General features: G+C 45.1%; 1 protein-coding gene across 1 annotated transcript; it reads left to right on the forward strand.

The window, feature by feature from the left end:
- The first annotated feature begins 7,776 nt into the window (after window positions 1-7,776).
- On the forward strand, window positions 7,777-23,988 carry LOC143022600 (uncharacterized). The gene is made up of 9 exons (XM_076180897.1): window positions 7,777-7,842; window positions 9,920-10,112; window positions 11,378-11,593; window positions 13,307-13,468; window positions 16,422-16,569; window positions 16,695-17,733; window positions 18,602-19,618; window positions 20,844-20,938; window positions 22,758-23,988. The coding sequence occupies exons 2-9, from the start codon at window positions 10,007-10,009 to the stop codon at window positions 22,948-22,950; spliced, it is 2,976 nt and encodes a 991-aa protein (XP_076037012.1). The 5' UTR covers window positions 7,777-7,842; window positions 9,920-10,006; the 3' UTR covers window positions 22,951-23,988.
- The last annotated feature ends 576 nt before the right edge of the window (window positions 23,989-24,564 follow it).

The raw sequence follows: 24,564 nt of genomic DNA on the forward strand, positions 1-24,564 counted from the left end.
TCCTCTCCCCTCCCCCCTTCCCTCTCCTCTCCCCTTCTTCGGGCACGCCAGGAATGTAGGCAACCACAGTGCTTCACAGTGCTCTCAACCCCATCGAGGGTCTGTGTCCAGAATGTCACCCCCTTAAGAGGTGGAGAGGCGGTATCACACTGGGCTATTTTCCTCCGACAGCTGGAGCAAATTTGCAGCCCGCAGTTTTCCTCCAGCATGTCAAATGACATTCTGTGTATTTGTTGTAAAAAAAAAAAAAAAAAAAAAAAAAAGTTTGCCGTTAGGTTATTACAAACTATTTTTGTTCCGGGAAAAGTTTTGGAGGTGAGCGGTACCGCCGAGGAATCGGAGGTCGGAGATAAAATAGCCCAGTGTGATGGAAGTAGCAATCAAATGCTGGTGGTGTTAAAAGTACGTGATGGTGATAGTGAGGGTGTACTCAAAGATGTGATCCAACTTTAGCTTTTCCACTGTTAAACAAAAACCTTATTACCTGTGTATTTTTTCTGTAAAAATATTTCTAGAGTAAATGTTGTCTGTAGAGATCCAAGATAATCAGCAACAAACATATTTTCACAATTGGAAACCGTTTAATTATTTTTTACCCGCGACTGTACAGACTGACCCAAAAGTCACACAAACCAATAAAATACACAAATAATAATAAAAAAAATCCTCATTTCTGGTCTTTGGGTTCGAGACATTCTTATAAATGATGAGCATTTTAAAACCTTCATTAAACCCGTCTTGGTTGGTGTTAAGGCAGACCAATTAGAGCAACGTTTCTCAACCAGGGTTCCCCAGAACCCTAAGGTTCCGCAAAAGGCCCCTAAGGGTTCCGCGAGAACAAGTGAGATAAGCTTATGCACTTTTGATTTTTTTTTACTTAATTTCATATACGTAATATAATTAAACACGCACATATTCTCGGTTATTGTAATAATGTCATATAGACACCATCCTATCTAACCTATTATTACGACGATGAAAATAAAATGAGAAATATGTTTTTTTTTTTTTTTTTTTGCGCAGGGGTTCCTTGAGACATGAAATTTATTTTAACGGTTACGCAAGGGTAAAAAGGTCGAGAAACGCTGAATTAGAGTTCGGTTGTGGATGAAGACTCTTGCTGATTCTGAGCAAGCGTGCGGGTTGCCCCCGTTGCACACCTGGCCGTGACGTTGCACACCCGAGGAAGGGGCATTACCGTGGTTGAGCACTTACGGGGCGTCAGCAAAAAAAGGGAAGCTTTGCCACAACAGCGTACGAAAGGATGTGAAACAGCGTGTGGTAACACGTAAATGTGTCAGAAGTTATCGTTCATTATATTTTCCAGGTGTGTTTGTGTGTGTGTGTGTGTGTGTGTGTGTGTGTGTGTGTGTGTGTGTTTATCACCATGATCTTGGATCACGTGTTGGACTGATCGACAGCTGTTATCCTCCCGGATGAGAGCTCAGAGCTCATGTATGACCGATCTATGTGTAATGCTGTGACCTGACACACACGCGCGCGCACACACACACACACACACACACACACACACACACACACACACACACACACACACACACACACACACACACACACACACACACACACACACACAACCGCTCACGGTCACGCATTCCAGCTCGCAGTGCAGTAATTCCTGAAATTATTTCAGCCCTGGGCGGGGATCGAACTCGGACCTCAGGACTAGCGGTTGCGAACGCAACCAATGCGCCGTGTGTGCGTGTGGTCACCTTTGCCCTGTGCGCTCAGACAGCTTCATTTACTTCATACAAAATAAAAAATAAATAGATGGGATATAAGAGAGAGAGAGAGAGAGAGAGAGAGAGAGAGAGAGAGAGAGAGAGAGAGAGAGAGAGAGAGAGAGAGAGAGAGATGTGCTAAGGTTGACTTAGCACGACGTAGGCCACACCCTAAGCGGAGCATTCAGTCCTGGTGACTTGACAATTAATCGTCTACTCGTTGCGTGAGAGGACCACCCCTCTGGCGCCAACCATAAGAAAATCAAAGAAGAGTTTCATCGTAGTCAACGTTTTATATAGACGACACAGTAAAATGTATTTAGGAAATATCTAGATAGGGAATATCTATATAGGGAATATTTAGGGATCTAGGGGAAAATATCTAGGGGGAAAATACTTTGGTGTCAGCTCAGAGCTGTATCGTTTGTGTGGTTACACGTATACGTTTGCTAAGTTAAACGCCTTCGTTCATTGTTAACCATGTTTTCGTCAGTCAGTAAACCCGTTTCCTTGTTTTATGTATGTATTTGTTTTTAATATGTTTTCATTTTATTTATCTATTACTTTGCTTTCTGTGTTTATACTTTGTACTGTCGGCCGGTTTGATTGTCGTGGACGTCTCCATAGACGTGGACCAGACCATACCCCAGACTTGAGCCAAACTTTTATCGACGAAACTTTTTTTAGGTTTTTATTCCCACTGTGTTAATTCAGGCTGCCGCCTGGCGATTTCATTCGGCCAAAACAAATAACCTATAGCATCCAGAAGTGTTAAAAACGAGGTGGTTTCTTCGACGTTAGAGTGTTAATACTCACAGGCCTTTTACTATGTACAGTCTCCTCCACTTATAAGGAGCCGTGGGGAGGGTATGGTATCTTTGGGGTCGTAATTTACGACGTGGATGAGCCCTGTACGACCTCGGAGACTCGTATCGTAAATATAAGACGTAAACACGTTCGCCCTAAGAACCCAGCCACTGTAGTACTTACAAGTGAAGCAACAAGTACCATGAGGAACTGTAGCGTATTCCACTTCAGTAAAGACTGAATGACGCCGAAGGTTGCTTAGTCTCGGTGTATACACACGTTTACACACATAGACACACGTCTACACATACGCACACAAAAAATAGATCTTTGTTTGGAGTGAAAATATAGAATTGGCTTAAGTACCCCACTACACGCACACACGCACGCACACACACACACACACACACACACACACACACACACACACACACACACACACATGCCCTCGCACACATGCCCTCACACAAAGAAAAAATAGACCCTTGTTGGGAGTGAAAAATAGCACACACACACACACACACACACACACACACACACACACACACACACACACACACACACACACACAAAGAAAAAATGATAAGACACTTGTCAGGAGGGAAAATGCAGAATTAGCCAGAGCACCCCTAAGGGTGGCGAAGAACGCCGCCAACAAGTGATCGCTCAATCCCAAAGAAAGGAAGAAAGAAAACGGGATCGGGGTGGACCATGAGGGCATCGTGACGTCATAGAGCCACTATTGGACGCCACTTATATATATACTACGGAGCCCTCGCATGGACCAATTGGAGGCTGTAATTTGTCAAGTGGGAGTGAGCACAGCCAGAGGAGGTGCAAGTGGCTGCTTCAAGTAGGACTTGTGAAGGAGGACTGTGGAGTAGGCGAAGAAGTCGTCACGGAGGAGGAAAGAAAGGAGTAGCTGTGTCGGAGTTTTTCTAAATCTGGCGATGCGTCATCGAGTTTGTGTGAGTGCGCGTGCGCGTGTGCATTCTCTTTCTCTCTCCGTCACGGTATTGCTCTCTCTCTCTCTCTCTCTCAAACGGGTTTGCCCAATTGCCCTTTATACCTCTCTGCCTCCTTCTCCCTTCCCTTCCCTTCCCTACCTTCCCTCCCCTCCCCTTCCCTTCCTTCCCCCTTCCCCCTTCCCTCTCACCCATCCCTCAAGGGACTGCCTTTGTCTCCCAAGTATGACTTCTATATTGGCTTGGGTGTGGGTTTGTCCCATTGAAGTCAAGAGCCCAAGCGAGCAGGACCTGAACTCAAACCAAGAAGAAAAGGAAAAAGGATCATTGGTGTCAAGGGTGACATAAGCTCTCTCTCTCTCTCTCTCTGTGTTTGTGTGTGTGTGTGTGTGTGTGTGTGTGTGTGTGTGTGTGTCTTACCGTTAACTCTACACACTGCCGTTACGGCTTTGTCCTAACTCCTCTGTGAGTTTGTGTCACATCACGACCGTTCGTGTCAAATGTGCATTAAATCAGTGCAAAACAAAACAAATATCCACATTCTCATTCTAAGTATTTACCCTTGGGGGGGGGATTCACTGCAGAGTCTTCGGCCTATCCCTTGTGGCTTAATCAGGCTTGATGAGGTTCAGTACGTGTTGTGTACAGTACTGACGTAAGGGGGCATTTACACGATCAAACCCGGTTTGTCAAATAAATACTTGAAGTGATGTTTGACCGTGTGAATGGAGTATTTGGTTGTTAAACGTGTTTGACAACAATATACCCCATTCACATGGTCAAACATCACTTCAAACAATTGTTTAACAAACCGTTTGATCGTGTAAATGCTCCCCTTAGTTTCCCTCATCCACACATACACACACACACGCACGCACACACACACACACACACACACACGTACGCACGCACACGCCCTCTGGACGTCAGTTCCCGTATCTACAGTGTTTATGAGATGCGGGTTCAGCCCTGTCCAATCTGAAAAGGTTATCACACTGGGCTTCCACGGGCTTCGCCAGCGTTGGTAGTTGAGTTCGTTTGACTGAAAACTACTTCGGTTACAATATTCTATTTTTAAAATCTCCAAATATCAAATTATCTTTCCCTCATATATAGCAAAGCTGAATGATGAAGTAAATGATTGTAAATCTATATTTCTATAACCGAAGACATATTTTTTCAAATGAAGGTTGGAGGTAAGATGTCGGAGGAAAAATAGCTCAGTGTGATAGTCCCTCAAGGAAGGAGACGAGGTGTGGGGTGTGTGAGAAGAATGAAGTAATTCCCCTGGATGCATTAACGGTGTGGAGAGGAGATTGGCTCTGTTCTGTTCTCTTGTTGATAAAGTCTTCATCCGGAACAGCTCTCGTCTTTTGAACCACTTCAGCTGCCCTGAAGTGGATAGAGGAGTCAGAAGTTGGAGTTCCACTTACCACGTATTGATTAGTGGTTGCCCACTAACACGCACTGGATGGCTGAAGTCTCTGAAAGCATTGCTGTTGAGTTTGCAAAACAAAATCTCGTTCAGCAGAACACCGGACAGGGATTTGGAGTGGCTTAGGGTTATTGGGAGTCCTGTTGTTTAAGTGTAAGTGTGTGTGTGTGTGTGTGTGTGTGTGTGTGTGTGTGTGTGTGTGTGTTCGTGTGTGTGTGTTCCCCTTTCTCCATCTTGGGGTCTTTTCCTCGTGTGTGTGTATGTGTGTGTGTGTTTTCTTGTCTCTTTGTGGCTCTCATATCTCTTTTAAAAATGGTTTACTGTATTTGTGACCTCTTGTCACTTTTTAGGGGGCAATTTACTCCAGCCTCCTATTGTTCTTTTTAGAAAGCTGTACTCTTTAATTAACTCATTTGTATGTGTGTGTGTGTGTGTGTGTGTGCACGTGTGATGGAGGACATTAATTTTATCTGAACATTTGCATGTTTAGTCTGGATTCGATCACAGTGTTGTTGGTTTCGGACGACCACTTTGTGTTTAGCTCGAGCTGACACAAGACGCAGAGGTGCCACTCAGTAATACCTCCTCCTCCTCCTCCTCAATCCTCTTTCTTCTCTTCTTGCTCCTCCTTTCATTTGTTCACCTCAGTTTCCTTTTCTTCTTCTTTCTTCTATTTTGCTCCTTCCATTTCTCCTCCTCCTCCTCATTCTCCTTTTCTTCTTCTTGCTCCTCCTTTCATTTCTCCTTCTCTTCTTCTTGTTCCTTTCATTTCTCCCTCTCTTCTTGTTCATCCATTCATTTCTCCTCCTCCTCATTCTCCTTCTTTTCTTGCTGCTCCCATTGTTCCTCCTCCTCCTCGTTCTTCTCTTCTTGGTCCTTTCATTTCTCCTCGTTCTCCTTTTCCTTCTCTTCCACCTCATCCTCACCCCCTCCCTTTCTCCTCCTCCTCTTTCTCCTCCCCCTTCTCCTCATTCCCTTTCTCTTCTTCTTGTTCCTCCATCTCCCTGGCACTGGGTGCCACACTTGGAGTCTTCACCAGGACGGCGCACCTCAGCCGAATAAAATCTATTTACGTTTGTCATAAACACACACACACACGCACACACACACACTCACACACACACACATATACACACACTTGAAAGAATAAACAGCTCAGTAACTGCGTGAGTGTCCCACTGGCGTGCACATGGAGCACTGTGCAAGTTGCAGTGGGAGCCGCCGCCGCCGCCAGCACGACCGATGATGCACACATTACCAGACACGCGGGCGCGGTGACCTCGCGACCTCGCCCGATTACAACCCGGATCGAGGGGGCGCGACAACCAAGGGGACTGGCTCTCGACACCCTCTGCGTCGTCGTCATCTGACCCGTGGACCACTTCAGCGGGACGGGGAGCCCAAAGTTCGCCGACACATTTGCCGTGTCGTTGATCTGAGGTGGTGATGCGTCACGCGCTAGAAAAATATTGGGTTTATTTTAGCAGTATTTTGACCTTATTTTTTTTTTTTTTTTTTATTAAATTCTTAAACTATTTGTTCCATCGAGGCGTCATCTTGTACCGGTTGGGGAAAACAAAAGTTGCTGTAGAACTTTAGAATCTGACAGTACATACTTTTAGGTTTTTTGTTTTTGTTTTTCGAAAAAAGAATAGGCTATTTTATTCAGCTTGTTCTGGGAGGGGGAGGGGAACTCGGGAGAAGACAGAGTTGAAATCGACTCCGTTTTCTCCAGAGCCGAATGGAATCATGAGGCGACAACGAGAACAAAGATATATGGAGAACCTCGCCGTTTTGAAGAGGATCGTGCTAAAAGCTTACATAGTTAATTGATTAATTATAGATTAATTAAACTATGATTATAAACGCATGTGACTCTAAGTCTTGGGTTCAGAAAAGGCTGATCTCTCTCTCTTTGTCTCTCCCTCCCCTCTCCCTCCTCCCCCTCTCTCTCTTTTCGCTCTCCCTATCACGGGTCAAGGGCCGTTTCGTGATCCGGCACGTGGGGGCGACTGTCCGCTGACACAAGTGCTCAGGCTCTCGTGGTGTTATGTGTTTGCCTTCAATGACGGTGGCATCTGCATCACCGTATGTGTGTGCTTGCAGCGTGATGCCATATATTAACACGAGATATTTGGATGATGGAGAACATAAACACAGGGGAAGGCACGGAACCCTAAACACTCTAACGTTTCGTTCGCGTAGAACTTCTTCAGAGAGTGTATGTAGAACTGCAATTGAAGTTTATGTACTAAATCTAATTACCTTTTCGGACACTTGGGAAAGGTCGTTTTTCTGGCGTGTTTTAGAATTAAAACGAGAGTATATATGGCAGACAGAGCGAGTCTGACAAAGCGTATTGAGCTTCGAGATCTCCTAGCAGCCCCGTGGTCTCAGTGACTGCATCTTGCCCGAGCTGTCTCTTGCGCATAGAGCAAATATGACGGTTTCGGTCGCTCCTAACCGCCTCCGGGTGTAAACTCATCACTTGTTGTCGCTGTTCTTCTGTCGGTTCTCCCCCCCCCCCATTCACCCAGATGCTCAGCCTAAAGAAGAACCCCCAAAGAGCGCCTCCACAAGTAGTCTCGAAATCCACAAGCAGTCCTTGTGGTGGATGGACTTCCACATGTTAATGTAGCGGTGACGTAACACGTCACAGACCAGTGATTCTCTCAGTTATTATTATCATTGTTATTATTATTATCATTGATATTATTATTTTTATTATTGTTATTATTAAGTAGGTATTTATTGGTTTATTGTTTTTTGTTGTCTTGCATAAAATTACTATGTTGAGTACTGACGTCTGTTTCTTCTTCTGTTGCAGGGAGTCAACCAAGACAAGCTTGGGATCTACATCAAAAGCGTGGTAGCAGGAGGCGCTGCTGATCAGGTGAGCTCCCCTAGTGGGTCGAAAGCGGTCCACCCGTTTAGTGTGAAATAGGTTGATTGATTGATTGAAGTGGAGAGATTGAGAAGTTAGCGGGAGTGACGTGGAAGAGGTTGGGGGTAGTTTTGCGACTTGTGGAGGATTTGGGAGAGGCCTTTGTCAAGCAGTGGACTTCAAATGGCTGGTTGACTGATTGATTAAAGTGGAATGGCACAAGCAGTGGGGGAAGAGTCATAGTTGGCGAAAGTTGAGGAATTTACTTCGGTCATTAGGCAGAGAGTTGTTGTTAGTGTTGACACCGAGACGAAAAGTTAGTGTGATTATAGAGTGACGAGTTAGTGAGCTCACAGAACGAGTTAGTGTGAGTACAATTAGTGATGGTCACGGGGTGAATATTTAGTGGGGGCACTAGATCGAGAATTTATGTAGACATAAGAGTAGCGAGTTAGGACATCCAAGAAACGAAGACTTGGTGTGATGACAGGGTGAGACGTTAGTTTGCTGACCGTGTGACGAGTCGGTGTGTTCACAGGATATGAGCTTGTGTGGGTACAGGAGTGAAGAGTTCGTGTCGTGGGCACAGGTTCGCGTGGTCACTGGAGTACAATTGTCACTGTTTACTTCACAAAGGGTCAATTTCCTGTTTAGTGTCATGCGGGCGGCGCACAATTGCTCTTGCCAGTCTCCATTATGGTTATAGCCTGTCGAAATTCGTGTGTGTGTGTGTGTTTCATCACAGTCTTGGATCACTTGTTGGACTCGTGATCGACAGCTATTACCCTCCTGGATGAGAGCTCATGTGTGACCCGATCTGTGGGTAAAGCGGTGACCATAAACACACACCTCATGGCGCTGTGGTTAAAGTTCTCTCCTGCCACTACGGCGGTCCGGGTTCGACTTCCGCCCAGGGCTGAAATAATTTTAGTATCGCTGCACTGCGAGTTGTTACTCCAACTCATGGGCGGGGAGTTGGGTGTGTGCGTGTGTGTAAGGTCACAGCATTACCCATAGATCGGTCATATATGAGCTCTCTTCCGGGAGGGTAGTAGCTGTCGATCACGAGTCCGACACGTGATCCAAGACCATGGTGAATCACACATATACACGTACACGTGTACGGGTGCTTTTGCCTTGGTCGTACTTGGCGAGGTAGCAGTCGCGCATCCGAATCCAGAAGCTACTGATCTTACACTCCCTGGAAGTCCAAAGGTCAAAGGTAACGCTCTCGGTCGCAAATAAGCGCCTCTTGGCGTGAACTCCTCGCACCATATGTGTGTACGTGTGTGTCACGTGGAGTTGTGTGGCCATTTGTGTGTGTGTGTATTTACCTAATTTTATTCCTCTATTGCGAATCATGGAATGCTTTGAAGGAGGCCTTTGTTCAGCAGTGGACTCAGGATGGTTGATTTGATTGATTGTAGTATACAGGAATGGAGCAACGCTCGTTGGGTCCCATCTTCTATTCTCTAATTTTCTATCAAACCTAGGCTCAAATTCATGTACAGTTCCAACTAAATCTATATCCTTAATTTCCGATTGTCACATTTAGATATGTATACGTGTGTTTTTCGTTTTTTTTTTTTTTTTTTTTTTTTTTTTTTTTGCCCAGTGATGACTCATGTCCCGATGTAAGGCATAGTTTCGCAGAAGTTGAGAAAACTTTTTCAAAATATTCTAAAGTATATACTAAATTTAAATATACCAAATGTCCATAGATACAATTAACTGTTGAGAGTGTGCTTGTAGGCGAGATTTTTAGGTCTAGTAAATTGCAATTCAAACTAAAAGAATGACGTAAAGTTAACAAAGGGACCAACTAGGAATCCTTTTTATTCTTGATACAGGACAATTTTGCATGGTATATCGTTTTTATATTTCAATTTGGTAGAATGTATTTATCTGATATTATGCGGGCACACCCAGCTTACTCATTTTTTGTTAAGACAAATATGGGTAACTATGTCATGGTGGTGGCAAGAGTGGATGAAAGCTCTCCATCCCATGAACCAAGTCACCACCATCTATTCATCCTTTAAAAAATTGAATTTTCTTTCTCTAATCCACTGTATACATCTTACAGGATGGAAGACTTCAGGCAGGTGATCAGCTATTAAGCGTTGACGGCAAGTCACTTGTCGGAATATCACAGGAGAAGGCTGCGGAGTATATGATGGAAACGGGTCCTGTGGTGACTCTCGACGTAGCGCGGCAAGGAGCTATATACCACGGTCTTGCCACCCTTCTCTCACAGCCATCGCCACAGTCCAGCAGAGGTAGCGTAACGATTTTCTTCTCGTGTCATCGTATCATGAGTGCTGGGTTAAGGTTATGGACATTAGTGTAAGCACTACTACTGCCACTCTGTGTAGCTCGTTTATAGATACATTCTTTGTATAGATACATTCTTTGTATCACGTACTTCTTCATTCTTTTAGCAACATTAGTCATGCAAACAAGATATATATTGTTACATATACTTGAAATGGCCGAGTAGGGGCATGTGTACTACAATCCAAGTTAAATAGGATTCTAAAGGTTGTATAGTATTCAGGGAAATTCATGTTTCTCCTTCAATTTCTAAGTCATTAGGTTTGGGTATTCGGTAGTAAACTTGTGTGTAACTTATCATGGACTCATTACTCACACAATTTGAATTGAAGCTTGCAGTGAATTAATAATTACTACTACCCCACTTCCACCCTCTCTCTTGTGCTTACCATCCCAGTTTGATCATAAACAACTTTTTGGCTTTCTTGCTGACAACAATCTGAAGTAGCCTTTGTGGTTGAAGAACTAATAGTTTCCACAAGCTTGACTTTAAAACCCTGAAGTATCCCAAGATTTGGCTCTTTGAGCCTGATGAATCACATCATTTGAAAACCATTTTCCAAAGAAAGCCTCTTCAGGTCACATTTCCATAATCTTAGATGTACAGGTATCATCAAAAAAGTAAATAGATAGATAAGTAGGTAGATAAATGATTAATTTTACACTTGCCTCCTAAAGTGCCTTTATTAACCCATTCAACTGCGATGACAAGATTCTTGCCATTTGGTCAAATAAAAAAAAAAATCATAAAACACCAAAATGTTTGATCAAACACCAGAAAAATATGACGTCAGTCGATTGACCGCACGAGGACTGACGCCATATTTTTATGGTGTTTGATCAAACATTTTGGTCTTTTATGATTTTTTGTTTTATTTGACCAAATGACAAGAATCTTTTCATCGGAGTTGAATGGGTTTGAAGTTGACATCCTACACTTGCAACATCCATGCTTCCCCATCACCATTTGAGTGTGTATTAATTGAATTAGCGAGATTCAGGATACCACATTGGACATATAACAGCTTAAGTGTGCTCATTACCTAGACTAATGATTTGTGTTTTTCGTAGATAGACTAATAACACTGTTGTGTCTTGTAGCTAGAGCATTAACACATAGTGGAGCAGTTCAGGGTGGGGTTTGGCCCCCTGGCCTGCAACACGCCTCGTGCATGAAGTACAATTGCTTACATGGCTACTAACTTTCTAGCATCACTGGGGAAGATGCGGCCACGCACGGAAGACACTTCTCGAGGTGCAGTGATGCCCAACAGCCAGTCAGCGCCCAACATGGGAGGTTATAATGAGCGGCTTGTTGACTGGAACCAGCCACCTCGTCATGCACACCCGCCAACATCAACATCCAACCTTGCAAACAGCCGGTCCAGTCCCAACATTGCTGCAGCAGCAGCCAACAGTGCAGAAGGTACAAGTGTGAACCTTTGGTCTCCTTCGGGCAGCCTTCCTAGGCAACCCCCTGCTCACTCCAAACTGTCCTCCTTAGGTGCGTCCCTACCGAGTCTAGGGCCTCCACAGGCCAGTAAAACGCCTCTGTACCCACCTCCCGTGATATCGGTGATTCCATCTGAGCGTGTGGAGGTGGGGATAGAGCACCGTAGGTTGGATGAGACCAGGACCAATCCTCACTTGCCCAAGTACACATACACTTTACCTTCGGACAGCAGCTCATGTAACTTGTCCACCTCATCGTCTGCATCATCATCCTGGTCTCGACGAGATGTGGGCCACGGCGTGGGTTGTGCTCACCGCCGTGGCTCCTTTCCTGCTCACCTAGGCAATGACAGTGGCATCGACCTGAGCTGCCAGCAGCATGATGAATCCAAGCCCTGGCGAAGTCTTTGTGACATATCAGCACAGAACGAGGGAGGAGGAGCACAGCAGACATTACAAGCACAAGGGCCATCCCCTACTCTCCAGACAACCCCATCATCAGTTCCTCCCTTGTTGTCCCGCACAACGTACCCGCTCCTTCCTTCTCGACCTTCTTTCAGCACGGCTGCGGTCCAAACAACGCCTCAGCCACCACACTGCCAGCGCGGCAACCATCCACCACGTCACTTCGGCACAGCGCCCAGCCTGGCCCAGTCCTCACCCTCGTTACTACTCCACTCACCCCCAACCTCACCTGCACACCAAGGGGCTTCGACAAAGGGCCCTTCTTCCTCCTCCTCTTCCTCTCCCTCTTGTTCCTCAGGTGACCCACGTCCTAATCGCCTGCCACCCCACGTTGCTGCCCCCATCGGTAACTGATTGAGCCCACGTGGCACGCAGTGAGAACCACTTCTACTCTGTCTCTGTCCGTTCGTCCGTCCCATCGACAGGACATGGATGTGCCCTGCATGCGCTAGCACACCACAATGTTTTGTTAAACAAATCTGCTTATTCAGCATGATGCACTGCTTCTTTCCATCCTGTCGTCACGTACAACTGTTTCGTCGTGTACCCTGTGTCACTTTTAGCGAGTGTGCCGCACCCTTGCCTCTCATCGTCAGATCCATCATTTTCAGGATGTTTTCTTCTATTTGGTTCTCACTTGAAGCATTGATTTGTTTCAGTGTGTCATAGTGTTTTGGATTTTATAACCTGCACAAAAATACAATTTTATTTGATTGAAGTTTTATTTGTTCGTGTGCGATTTTTTTTCCAGTTTATTTCACTCACAGTGTTTGTATGGTAGTTCATTATTGAGCTTTTGCTGTACGGAAAAGCTATGCAAAAATTGTAGTGGCATTGATTATTTGATGGAATTTTTCTTTGTAAAGTATTGAGTATTTTTTTTTTATTGGATTAAGTTATTTTGAGAATTTTGCATGTCTGAGTTACAGATTTTTATTTTGCATGAAAAAAGGGGTAGTATAAGAAACAAATTTGATTCAGGGTGTCCAGAGGATAATAAGTAAATTTTTATTTTATTCCTCAATGTTGTAATCTGTAGACTCCTTCAGGGTAGCCATTTCAATAGTCATTGTATGTTGTCTGTACCTGTTAGTGATACATCACTTAAACAGTAGGTGTGAGCTTTTGATTAGTCAGAAAACGAAATCTCTAGCTTTGGAAGATTGGGATGTAATCGGGAGATGTGTAATCGTGTAACTAATTCAAATTACTTGGTACGCAGGTTACCACACTGGGGGTCGTCACCACAGTGGAGGCCGTCACCACAGTGAACGTGACCTGCCGTCTAAAGTACTTCGTGAACACAACCACGATCACAACAATCAACCACAACCCCCTCACCCAGCACGTATCCAGGCTTCAAAATCTGTACCATCACTAAATAGTATGTACTCACTGTCACCATTGTGTCTTACATATTTTGTGCCAATAAGTTGGTTGTGTAATGCTAGTTAGTATTTGATTATACTTAAATTTTCAGTGCCTGACACAGCTTAACTTAAATGTGCCTAGGTCCATGTTATATATTATTCAAATATAACTATAATTTGAAAGAAAATATACAAAGCACCCCCACTCTTGATGAGGACAAAAAGCAATGGGTAAAATGTTGTACAATAATAATAGTCATTGTTTTGAGTTTCATTGACTGGAAACTCAGAGCCTTACAGTTGGCTGTCAACAGTCTCTGGGTCCTCTGATAGATCTCTGGGGAGAAATGCTAGACTGTTGTCAATGTTGTGTTAGTGTATTACCAGGAGATGAATGCAAGGAGAAGGCTGTACATGGAAATGATTATGGCCATGAAATATGAAGGAAACGGAAAGAAAAAGTCAAAACATGTTTGAGATGAAGTGTTTAAGAAGTATAGTGGGAGCTACAGGCATGGATAGAGTGAGAAATTTGGAAGAGAGGTGGAGAGCATGGGTGGAACTGGCTGATAGGGTGGATGAAAGAGTGCTGGGATAGTTCGGGTCATCAGTGACATTGCTTACCCCAGTCAGCCATATTTACCAAAAGGCCCTTTCCCTTTTATAGGGGAATGGGATTGGCTGATTCAAAATATATACCCACCATTCAGTCCTCTCTCATGTCATCCACTCAATAACACACTTGCTCCATCGCTCATCAGTCGTTCGCGCTAACTTACCTGCCCAATTCCACTTCCTCTCTTTTACTGCCTCCACAATATCTTTCACTCTAGTCTGTTCTCTTACCCAACTTGCTCTCTTTTGTTCTCTCAGCATCATTCCCATCATTGATCTCTCTATTCTCCTCTATGCAATCCTTAGTTTTGTTTCCATTGCCTTCGTCAGTTTCTAAGTCTCACACTTGTCCAAAAACCCATTTGCCATCCCCCATCCAAGCTCCCTGTGGACAAAGGACCATTCCTGTTCCCTGCCCACTGCTCAGGTCAGAGGCAATGCAGCAAGACAACCATGAATGAAAGAAACATCCAACAATGAAAATGAATGGCCAACTCCAACTATTGGAGAGAAGCCTAGGCCTCACTTTCAATACTCGCATATCCTTCAACCCACTCATCAGACCCCTAACAGTAAAAATCAAGAAAATAAATATGCTAACATCAAGGGTTTGGCCAACAGAAGGAAACTAAACAGTTTACAGACTATTTACCGAGAGTCTCTTTACTTCTACAAAGGAGGGAGCTAGCCAAGGCACATACCCACTTCCACCCATTCCACTCTCATCCACCACCCATTTGTTTTCCACTCATCTTAGCTCCTTGTGGATGAAGGCTTATCCCTGTCTCCTTTATGATTCAAAAAGTAACTATGGTAGTAGAATTCTTTCCTCCTCCCCACAGGAGATACATATACCAAAGGCTTTTTCACCCTTACAAGGGAGGTAGCCAATGTCAAAAGGCAAATCCACTCTCATCCATTTCATCTCCACATAGTCCACTCCAATTTACCCCCCCCTCCCTATTTTCTTGGCTACTCCTGGATGACAGGTCATCCCTACATCCTGCCCACTGCCCAGGTCAGAAACCGTGCAGCAAGACACAGCAATACCCTGCACTGGGTTGTGACTGCATGTTGTCTTGCAGTATTGATATCTTGGCAGCATGCATGCATTGCTTTTGAGGCACTCTTATGGACTGTAGTCACACGCCATTTGTCTGTGTTGGAGTAAAATCTCTACTCCTAGAGGAATTGTGCCACTTTTGTACTACAACTGTCCCTCCTTTATGTTGCTCCCTTGAAACTGTCCTTGACCATTTCTATGACTATATATCTTTATATTCCCATTTGCTCTTTTTCTGCATGAGGGGGGGGGTCACAGATTAAATGAAGCAGCATTTGGTATATGTATGTCCCTGGATAAAATGTATGCTTGTGAAAGCATGATTGTCGTATTTAAACCACAAGAGGACCTTAGGTTTTAAAGGGGCAGTAGGTGCGTCAGGGGTGACAGAAGACAGGGATGAATGGAGAATCGTTGTATATGGAAGATGTTGTGATGCATGTGGTGGAATGGGCAGGGGGATGGGGGGTGAGGTAGTATGAGTGAGCAAAATTTGATGCAGCCCGAAGGGATTTCTCCCCGTCTTCTCCTTTTATGCATGGGGGGACGGAGAGGTGGGGGTTGCTGATTTAATGAAGCGGCCTTGCTGTGGATGTGCTGTGTCTTGTGACACTGCTTCTGACCCAGGGCAGTGGATAAGGTGCAGGGATGACCCGTCATCCAGGAGGTGCTAAGATAAGAGGGAGGGTGGAGGGGTGTGGAGTGTATTCAGGGATGGAATGGGTGGGAATGTTTTTATGCCTTTTCCTTTTTGGCTACCTCCCTTGTAAGGGGGAAAAAGCCATGGTATATGTAGGTGTGTCAGGCACACTATATTTGTTTTGTAGATGTAAAACCTTTATACACTGAAGTCTCTTAACCTAACACTCACCAACTGCCACTTGTGTGGACATTTGGCCCTAGGACATAAACCCACTTAGAATTGGCCCGGACATAAAGCACCACCAATTCCCAAAGTGGGTTTACATCCTGGGCCCACATGTCCGTACAAGTGGTGGTTGATGAGTATTGAATTAAGATATGTAGGTGTACTTTAGAATGTTGCCTCTATAATTCAGAGTTTGTCATTTTCATGATTTTAATATCAAAACATTGAAAACTGAACTTACGGTTATGTATCTCTGGAATATTTTTGGTTAGATACCAAGGTACTCAAAATAAGTACATTTGACTTTTGATTTAAAGGTGTGAAGGTCATAAAACTATCACCATGCTTTGAAGGTTGGGTGTGAATTAGTGCATTATTAGCTAGAGTAGGCATTAGACTACATGGAATTCTTTATTTGCAGGTGAGGGTGGAGGCAGTGGAGGACCCAAGGCACCAACACACGAAGTCTTCAACCCAGCCTACTCCCGCACTTCCTCCAACACCTCTCTCACACAGCAGCAACACCCTCCCACAGCACAGTACCCCCACCATCATCCTTTCCGCTCTAGGTAAGTCATTGTTGAATCGGTCGTCTTTCATTGATGGTAAAATATATAGTTTCGAGTAAACTTGGTTTGAATTTATTTGGTTAACCCCCATTTTTTATTTATTCATTCTATTTTATTTTTTTCAGATCCACACAGAACTTGAGTGAGGGTGGGTACCCAGGTCTTGGTGCAAGAATGGCAAGTAACCCACACTTACCACAGGAGGATGAACGTCATTACCAGAATGTGAGCTTCCATCAAGGTCCTCAGGATCCTCGCATGGGGTCGCAACGTGGACTGCGGTCTGGGCAGCAGCTGCCTATGGGATCCCCAGGTCAAGGTGTAGATCCTCAGCAGCAACAACAACAGCAGCAGCCACCACAGCAGCAACAACAACAGCAGCAGCAACCGCAGCAGCAACCACAGCAACAGCCACCACCTCAGCATCACCGACCTGGATCAGCGTTCATGCATCGTGATGGTGAGCCACAGCGTGCCATGGATGTTCCTCGCCCTGCATCCCAACACGATGTGAGGCAGGGAGAGGGCAAGGCCGTCGAACATCATGAGGAAGCACGGCGCCGTGATGAACGAATCAAGCACAACGGCCATGTACCACAGCAGCGAGGGCAACCACCCTTCCACCCGCAACAGCAGCAGCAACAACAGCAACAGTCATATACACCAAATACATCCTTCCAGCAAGAGGCCTATAACCATCCACCCACATCTCAAATGCAAGGTTTTCCAAACCACTTCACGCCTATGAGTCCACAAGGTTTTGGTGTAGTTCACGGCCAACATTACCCACCCCACAACCAACACCCCCCTCATGCTGTGCCCCCATCGAAACAGCCACCACCCACAGCTCCCAAACCCAAGCCAAGTAATTACCCAATGTCCCCAGACGTTCCTGAGAAGCCTCTACGCCAGGCTGTCTTTGACAATAACATCCACAGTGGTGGTGGAGGTGGTGATACCTCAGCTCCACCTCGACCTCCTCCCCCAGAAGATGGTGGCTACAGAGAATCTCCTCCCCCACCACCTCCCCCTACATCCACTCATCCCCTTTTCCAAAACCGTACGTCCACATCCAGCAGCAGTAGCAGTGGTTTCCCACCAACTGCTACCAAGAATACGCTATCATACAAGACAAATCCATGGGATCGTGAAGAAAAGGAGAAGGTGAGTATTTAGTTTATATTTTGTTTTTTTTACACCAGTGTAGTTGTAGATATACTTTGACTTTCTAGTGTGGAGACCAAGTTTCAACTGAAAAAGAAGAAAAAAAATATATAATAAAAGAAATAATGCTAGAGGGTTTTATATATTTAAATACCAAAGGCAACAGGGATAGCCGAGTCCAGCACATACCCACTTCATACACATTAAACACACCTTCATGTCGGTACCATAAGGATGAAGGGTCATCCCAAACCCCAGCTTGGATCAAGGGCAACACATCAGGGCACAACACTTGCACAGTAGTCCCTGACAACTGAAGCTGGTTTACCCTCTCTGCTTCATAATATCACCTCAGGGAAGTGGGTGGGATACAGGGATGACCCGTCATCCATGAGGAGCTAATGTGAGGGGGAGGTGGGAGTGTTGGATGGGAGTGGAATGGGTGGGGGTGGATATATGCCTTTTGACTCCCATCCACCACCCTTGTTTCCTTCTCATTTTAGCTCCGTGTGTGGATAGTCCCCAAAGTGGACTCAGGATCTCAAGTTTGTGGATCTGGGCACGGGGTGTCATCAGTTTTATAGATGGTATAGGATTTCTATTGAAGGGATCTTAGAGCAAATTCATTTTGTATTGTCAATATTTGTCTTGCTGCATTGCTCCTGACCCAGGGCAGTGAGCAGGAGACAGGGATGACCCATCATCCACAAGGAACTATGATGAGAGGGAGGAAAGGGTGGATGGAAGTGGAATGGGTAGTAGTGGCTATGTGCCTTTTGACTTGGCTAATATTATAAGGGAGGGAAAAGCCCTTGGTATATAGCTAGATAAATAGACTATAGTTCTTAACTGAGTACTTTTGTTTCAGTATGAAATACGACGACGTGAAGCAGCTCGACAGTGGCGTGACGAACAGATCACCACTCTGGAGACTCTGGAATACCGAACGCCACAAGAAGAGGACCGCATGCGAGCTCTTCAGCTGGAGAGGGAGTTTCAGCGTCGGGCAGAGGAAGCTTTGACAAATGAAGATGATGATGATGATGAGAACGATGATGATGATGACTACGATCCTAAGAGAACCATAGAAGCAACTCGTGAAAGTAATCGGGATTACAAATGGAACAACAACATTACCAACAATAACAACAATAATACCATTCCCAACGAGCAACGTGTCAATGGCGGTGGACCCATGGATGAGGAGCGTGCAAGGAAAGCTGACGAAATCAGACGGAAGCAGCAAGAGTTGGTGGCAGCGAAAGAAGCGGAGGAGCGTATTCTTAGGGAAGCTCAGCGCCGTCAGGAGGAAGACATGCGTCGGCAAATTCAGCCTCCTTACCACCATCATCAGCAACAGCAAACACATCATGTGCAACATCATCAACAACAGGCTACACAAAGACTTGACACTCTTGTTTCTGCACCAGGAGGGCAGCAGTCGCCCCATCCACAGGCATCGCAGCACCCACAGGCACCACCTCAGCACCCACAAGCACCACACCACCAACAGATACCGCCACAGCACCCACAGCAGGCACTGCAACACCAGCAGGCACCACAACACATCCACCAACAGCAGCAGTTCACCAATGGTCCTGTTAACAATCAGCGCAGTTCACAAGGTTACTATGGATACGACAGTCAGCTTCAGACACCACCACCCCCAGAACGTGGATCTTCGTACTCTGTTATGCAGCACCAACAGCCACAGCCGCAGCCGCAGCCACAGCCACAGCCACAGCCAGCCAGTGCAAGCCGTGTGAGAAGTGGCGATGCAACCGTAAAACGTGTACAGTTTTCAGAAGCCCCTCAGGTGGACACTCACCTGACGTATGACAGCAATGCCAACCAAGAGAAGACTAATGTCAGGGAGGACCCTAATGTAAGTGTAAAAGTTGTTCCTATTGCAGTGACATTACCTCAGTGAAATAAAATTGTGTAGCATTTAATAAGTAATCAATCAGAACCTTAGTGATTGAATCATTAAATGTTCATGGATGTGGTATGGATGAGAGTGAAAGGGGAGAGATAAGTAGTACATGTGTGAGAGGAAAGATGGATGTGTTACCACCCACAATGGCTGGTAATAATCCTTGGAACATCCCACAATTATCTCAGGAAAGAAACTTTGGGCTATTGTCTGCATTGTATCAGTGTGGGACTATTTCTAAGCTTCCAGCTGGAAGCTACCACAGCCTTGCTGTGGATGTGCTGTGTCTTGTGACACTGCCTCTGACCCAGGGCAGTGGACAAAGTGCAGGGATGACCCGTCATCCAGGAGGTGCTAAGATAAGAGGGAGGGTGGAGGAGAGTGGAGTGTATTTAGGGATGGAATGGGTGGGAATGGTTTTATGCCTTTTTCTTTTTGGCTACCTCCCTTGTAAGGGGGAAAAAGCCTTGGTATATGTATGTATGTACCAGCTGGAAGTTGTAGGAAGAGGAAAGCAGTTGCCAGTGGTCAGGTCCTCATGTGTGAAAAAGAAGATATATTGTGTTGTTGCCTCTGGATTATTGATTATTAATGTAGGGCATTGTAGTAGGAGGTGTTCTGTGTACCTTTGTGGTGGTTGCATCTGGGACAGTTTGAATGTATGGCTAGGCCTGTTCTGTGTTGATAATGTCTTAGGGCATACTTTTAAAACTTTTCACCAGCCCTGGCAATCACTTTCTACCATTAGAAAGAATTCTATTAACTCTGTTAATTATAGTTACAAAAAAATTGGTTTTGTAGATAAGCTAGGCCAAGTACACTTAACTAGAACATCAGGTATAAATTAACTTTGTTAAATATAGTTATGAAAAATATTGGTAGGTTTTGTAGATAAGATGATAAGCTAAATACACTTAACTAGAACATCAGGTAAAACCCTACCTTCTAATGGTAAATAGCATTCACCAGAGCTGGCGGAAGGTTTAAAAGTATGGCCATTAATTCTGGATGGTGTCCTGAGTGCAGGTGTGCCAGTGTGGTTCTTATCAGGTGTAGGAGGGATGAAGAGGTGAAGGCAAAGTGGCAGCAAAAAAGAACAAAACATGCAAAGAGTGGTTGCAAATTCAGTCAGTCAGTCAGTTGCAAGACTAACATATATTTTTATTTGTTTTTTCAGAATTTTATCAACGAGGCAGAATCGATTCTCAATTCTTCTCCAAACCACAACACCACAAGCACACCTGGAGTAATAGGGGCCCAGGAAGTGTACAGGTAAGCAGATTTGCGTTCTTCTCTGTACCTCCCTCTCTCCCATCCGTCTCTCCAACTGACCTCCCTCTCTTACTCCGTCCCCTCCCCTTTCCCCGTCCCCTCCCCTTTCCCCTCTCCCATCCTCTTTCCTTTAACCCCTTTGTCCCTCCCATCCTCCCTCCCTCTTTTATTCCCTTCCCTCACTTCTTTTTCCTTCCTGCTCTCCCTAGTTTCCATGTCTTGCTGCCTCATTTCCCCCCCCCCCTTCCCCACTCACTTCCCCCTTTCTTCCTTACTCACCACCCCTCCTTTCTTTCCTCACCCCCTCTTTTCTTCCCTTCCTTTCTTTTCCTCTCCTTTCCACTCTGTTGCTATCTCTCCCTCCTTCCCTTGCTCACCCCTATCCTCCCTTCTTTCCTCACCCCCATCTCTCCTACCTTCCTTTCTCTTCCTCACCTGTCAATCATGAGTCCAACACGTGATCCAAGACCATGGTGAATCACAAAAGGAGGCATATGCCAAAATTCTTTTTCCTTCTTATAAAGTGGGGGTTCCCCACCCTTCACCCATCCAGTACCCATTTGTTAGTCATTTTCTTTTATCTCCTTGTGGCAGGATCAGAGGAGGGATTGAGGAAGTTGGTGACAGAGTTTGGGAGAGTGTGTGATAGAAGAAAGCTGAGGATAAATGTGGGTAAAAGGTGATGAGATGTACAAGGGGTGAAAGTGGCAGTAATCTGGAAGTGTGCATTAAGGGAGAGCAACTGGAGGAAGTGGATAGTTTTAGATACTTGGGTGCAAATGTGGCAGGAAAAGGTGGAGTAAAGGTGGAGGTAGAATGTAGATTGAGAGAAGCGAGTAAATGCCTTGGTGGATTAAAAAGTGTAATGAGGAATAGAAATTTGGGAATGGATACTAAGAGGAGACTGTTTAAAGGAGTAATTGTGCCAACAGCACTGTATGGAGCAGAAACATGGAACATAAGAGAGGAAGAGAGAAGGAGCTTTAATGTGTTTGAGATGAAGTGTCTGAGAAGTATGATGGGGGTTACTAGGCTGGATAGAGTGAGAAATGAGGAGGTGAGGAGGAGAACAGGGGTGGAAAGGGAGTTGGGAGACAGGGTTGATGAAAGAGTATTAGGATGGTTTGGACACATGGAAAGAATGAGTGAAGAAAGACTAGTAAAGGAGGTATGGAAGGCAGATGTGGAGGGAGTGAACATGAGGGGACGTCCTAGGATGAGATGGATGGATGTGGTGAAGGGGGCTTTGGGGAAGAGGGGAATGTCTGTTGAGGAAGGACGGGAGAGGACAGAAGACGGGTGAATGGAGAATGGTTGTATATGGAAGATGTTGTGATGCATGAGGTGGAATGGACGGGGGGGGATGGGGGGTGAGGTAGTGTGTGTGAGCAAAATTTCGACGCAGCCCAAAGGGATTTCTCCCCGTCCTCTCCTTTATATGGGGGGACGGAGAGGGGGGGTCGCCGATTTAATGAAGCGGCCTTGCTGTGGATGTGCTGTGTCTTGCGACACTGCTTCTGACCCAGGGCAGTGGACAGGGTGCAGGGATGACCTGTCATCTAGGAGGTGGTAAGATGGGAGGGAGGGTGGAGGGGTGTGGAGTGTTTTCAGGGATGGAATGGGTGGGAATGATTTTATGCCTTTTCCTTTTTGGCTACCTCCCATATGTATGTATGTACGTGAATGAAGGGTCGCCCCTGTTTCCCAGCCACTCCCCAGTTCAGAAGCAGTGTAGCAAGACACAGAATATTGAAGTATGAGATTTCTTTATGCCTGAAGTGGTAAGGAAAAGTCTTTAACTTGTCATTTTTCATTGCAGGGATCCTCGTCTACGTAGACTACAGGAGCAGCAGGCCCAGAAGGCAGCTTTGAAGCCTGCGGGCCCAGAAAAATTGACCTTCAAGGAGAAAATGAAAATGTTTGCAATGGAGACAGGAGACCCTGACACACCAAAAGACAAAGTGAAAATCAGTCGAGCTCAGCGTGACATTGAAACACATCCACCTCAATGAGGGGATGGTTTGGTGCAAGGCATAACCACATGCAGATAATATGGTATTGATGTGGGCTCTTATGGACTAAGACAGTCACTGTGCCACTGTTCTAAGCCGGTTGGACGTGGGATTTAAGAGTGAGGTGCAGCAGTGATGTGGTGCACATGTTTGGCTTGGCGGCGCTTGATGTGGCTTCTGGCTCTGGTTCACTGCGTTGACGCTGTAAAAAATATTTTATCCGCAGCCATCATTTTAGTTATGCCAAGTTCCTCATTGCTCAATAATGCAACATTTTATGGAGCAATGAGAATCCTTCCTTGTTTTAACATTGGGATACTACTCAATATATTTGGTAATAAAACATATAAAAGCTTGATGTTAAAAAGCACTAGGGACCATGTTTTGTTCCTGATGCACAGTGCACAGATCCACATATCAATGCAAGTACAAAGAGTACCAAGCCAAGTCTCATGAAGGGCATAGCTCACACATGGCACCTGGAAAGCTGACATGCAGAAGACCAGCTGGGCACCATGGAATGCTACTGCATGGCCCTAGCATGCAATGCTCTGAGGCTTGGCCCCAGGATAGCTGTGGACATGGCAGCAGCTGCACTAGAAGCTGTATCCTTGGTTGTCTGAAGCTGCAAATACACACTCATGCAGTGATGCACAGGACAGGGTCAGCCATCACATACCAGCTGTTGCTGCTGCTGTTCTTTTGTTGAATGTGAATTTGTATATAGGTATATACATACAGAGTAGCTTAGAAGGGCAATACATATATGGAGCCCCCTGTGCAGCAGCAGCAGCAGCTTAACCCAGCAACTACCACAGCTTATATAGCTTAGGCAGTGCCTTATATAATTATCTTGTTCAGTTTCTGGATTATTGTCATTGTATATGGAAATTTTATTGTGTATTTTATCTAATGATTTTAAGGAGATCCTGTATGAGGTGGGCTGGGGCCGGATGGGCGTAGTGATGAAGAGTCTGTGATACGGGAAGCCCATACCTGCTCAGCCTGCCACCCTGTACGCAATACACTACACCCTTATGTTGAGTATTCTTATCCCCAATAACACCCAAGATATGATATCAGAAACAAGTTGACTGTTACTCTCAGTGAGGTGGTGATATTAAAGAGTGGAGGGTTTAATGTTGATGTAGAGTTGAGTGGGGAGAGAATGGAACAGGTAAGAAGTTATTTGTGTTATGGAACTAATATATATGAAAGTGGTAGACTGGACAGGAGGAAATGAAAGGAAGGGTAGCGAGTGGTGGGATGAGGAAGCAAAGAAGGTTGTAGAAAAGAAGTGAGCTTTCACATGTTGGTTACAAAATGGGATGATTGAATCATATGAGGGGTACAAAAAAGAGAGAGCAGACGTGAAATGGGCTAAGAGTACGACAGAAAATTTTGAAAGTAATAAAAAGAAGTTTTGGAAAGAAATTAAGAGGAAGAGAAGAAAAGGTAAAAGGTGCAGATGGAGATGATGATGGAAGAGAAAGCAGTAACAGAAAGATGGGCAGAGTATTTTAGGGAGTTGCTAAAGGTGAACGAGAATAGGGAGGGAAAGGTAGCTGCAGTGGGAAGTGCTAAGAAAATGACAGTGATTTACCTTTACCATAC

The sequence above is a fragment of the Oratosquilla oratoria genome, unplaced genomic scaffold, assembly GCF_046742065.1.
Source record: "Oratosquilla oratoria isolate Oo_2021 unplaced genomic scaffold, ASM4674206v1 SCAFFOLD124, whole genome shotgun sequence".
NCBI lineage: Eukaryota > Metazoa > Arthropoda > Malacostraca > Stomatopoda > Squillidae > Oratosquilla > Oratosquilla oratoria.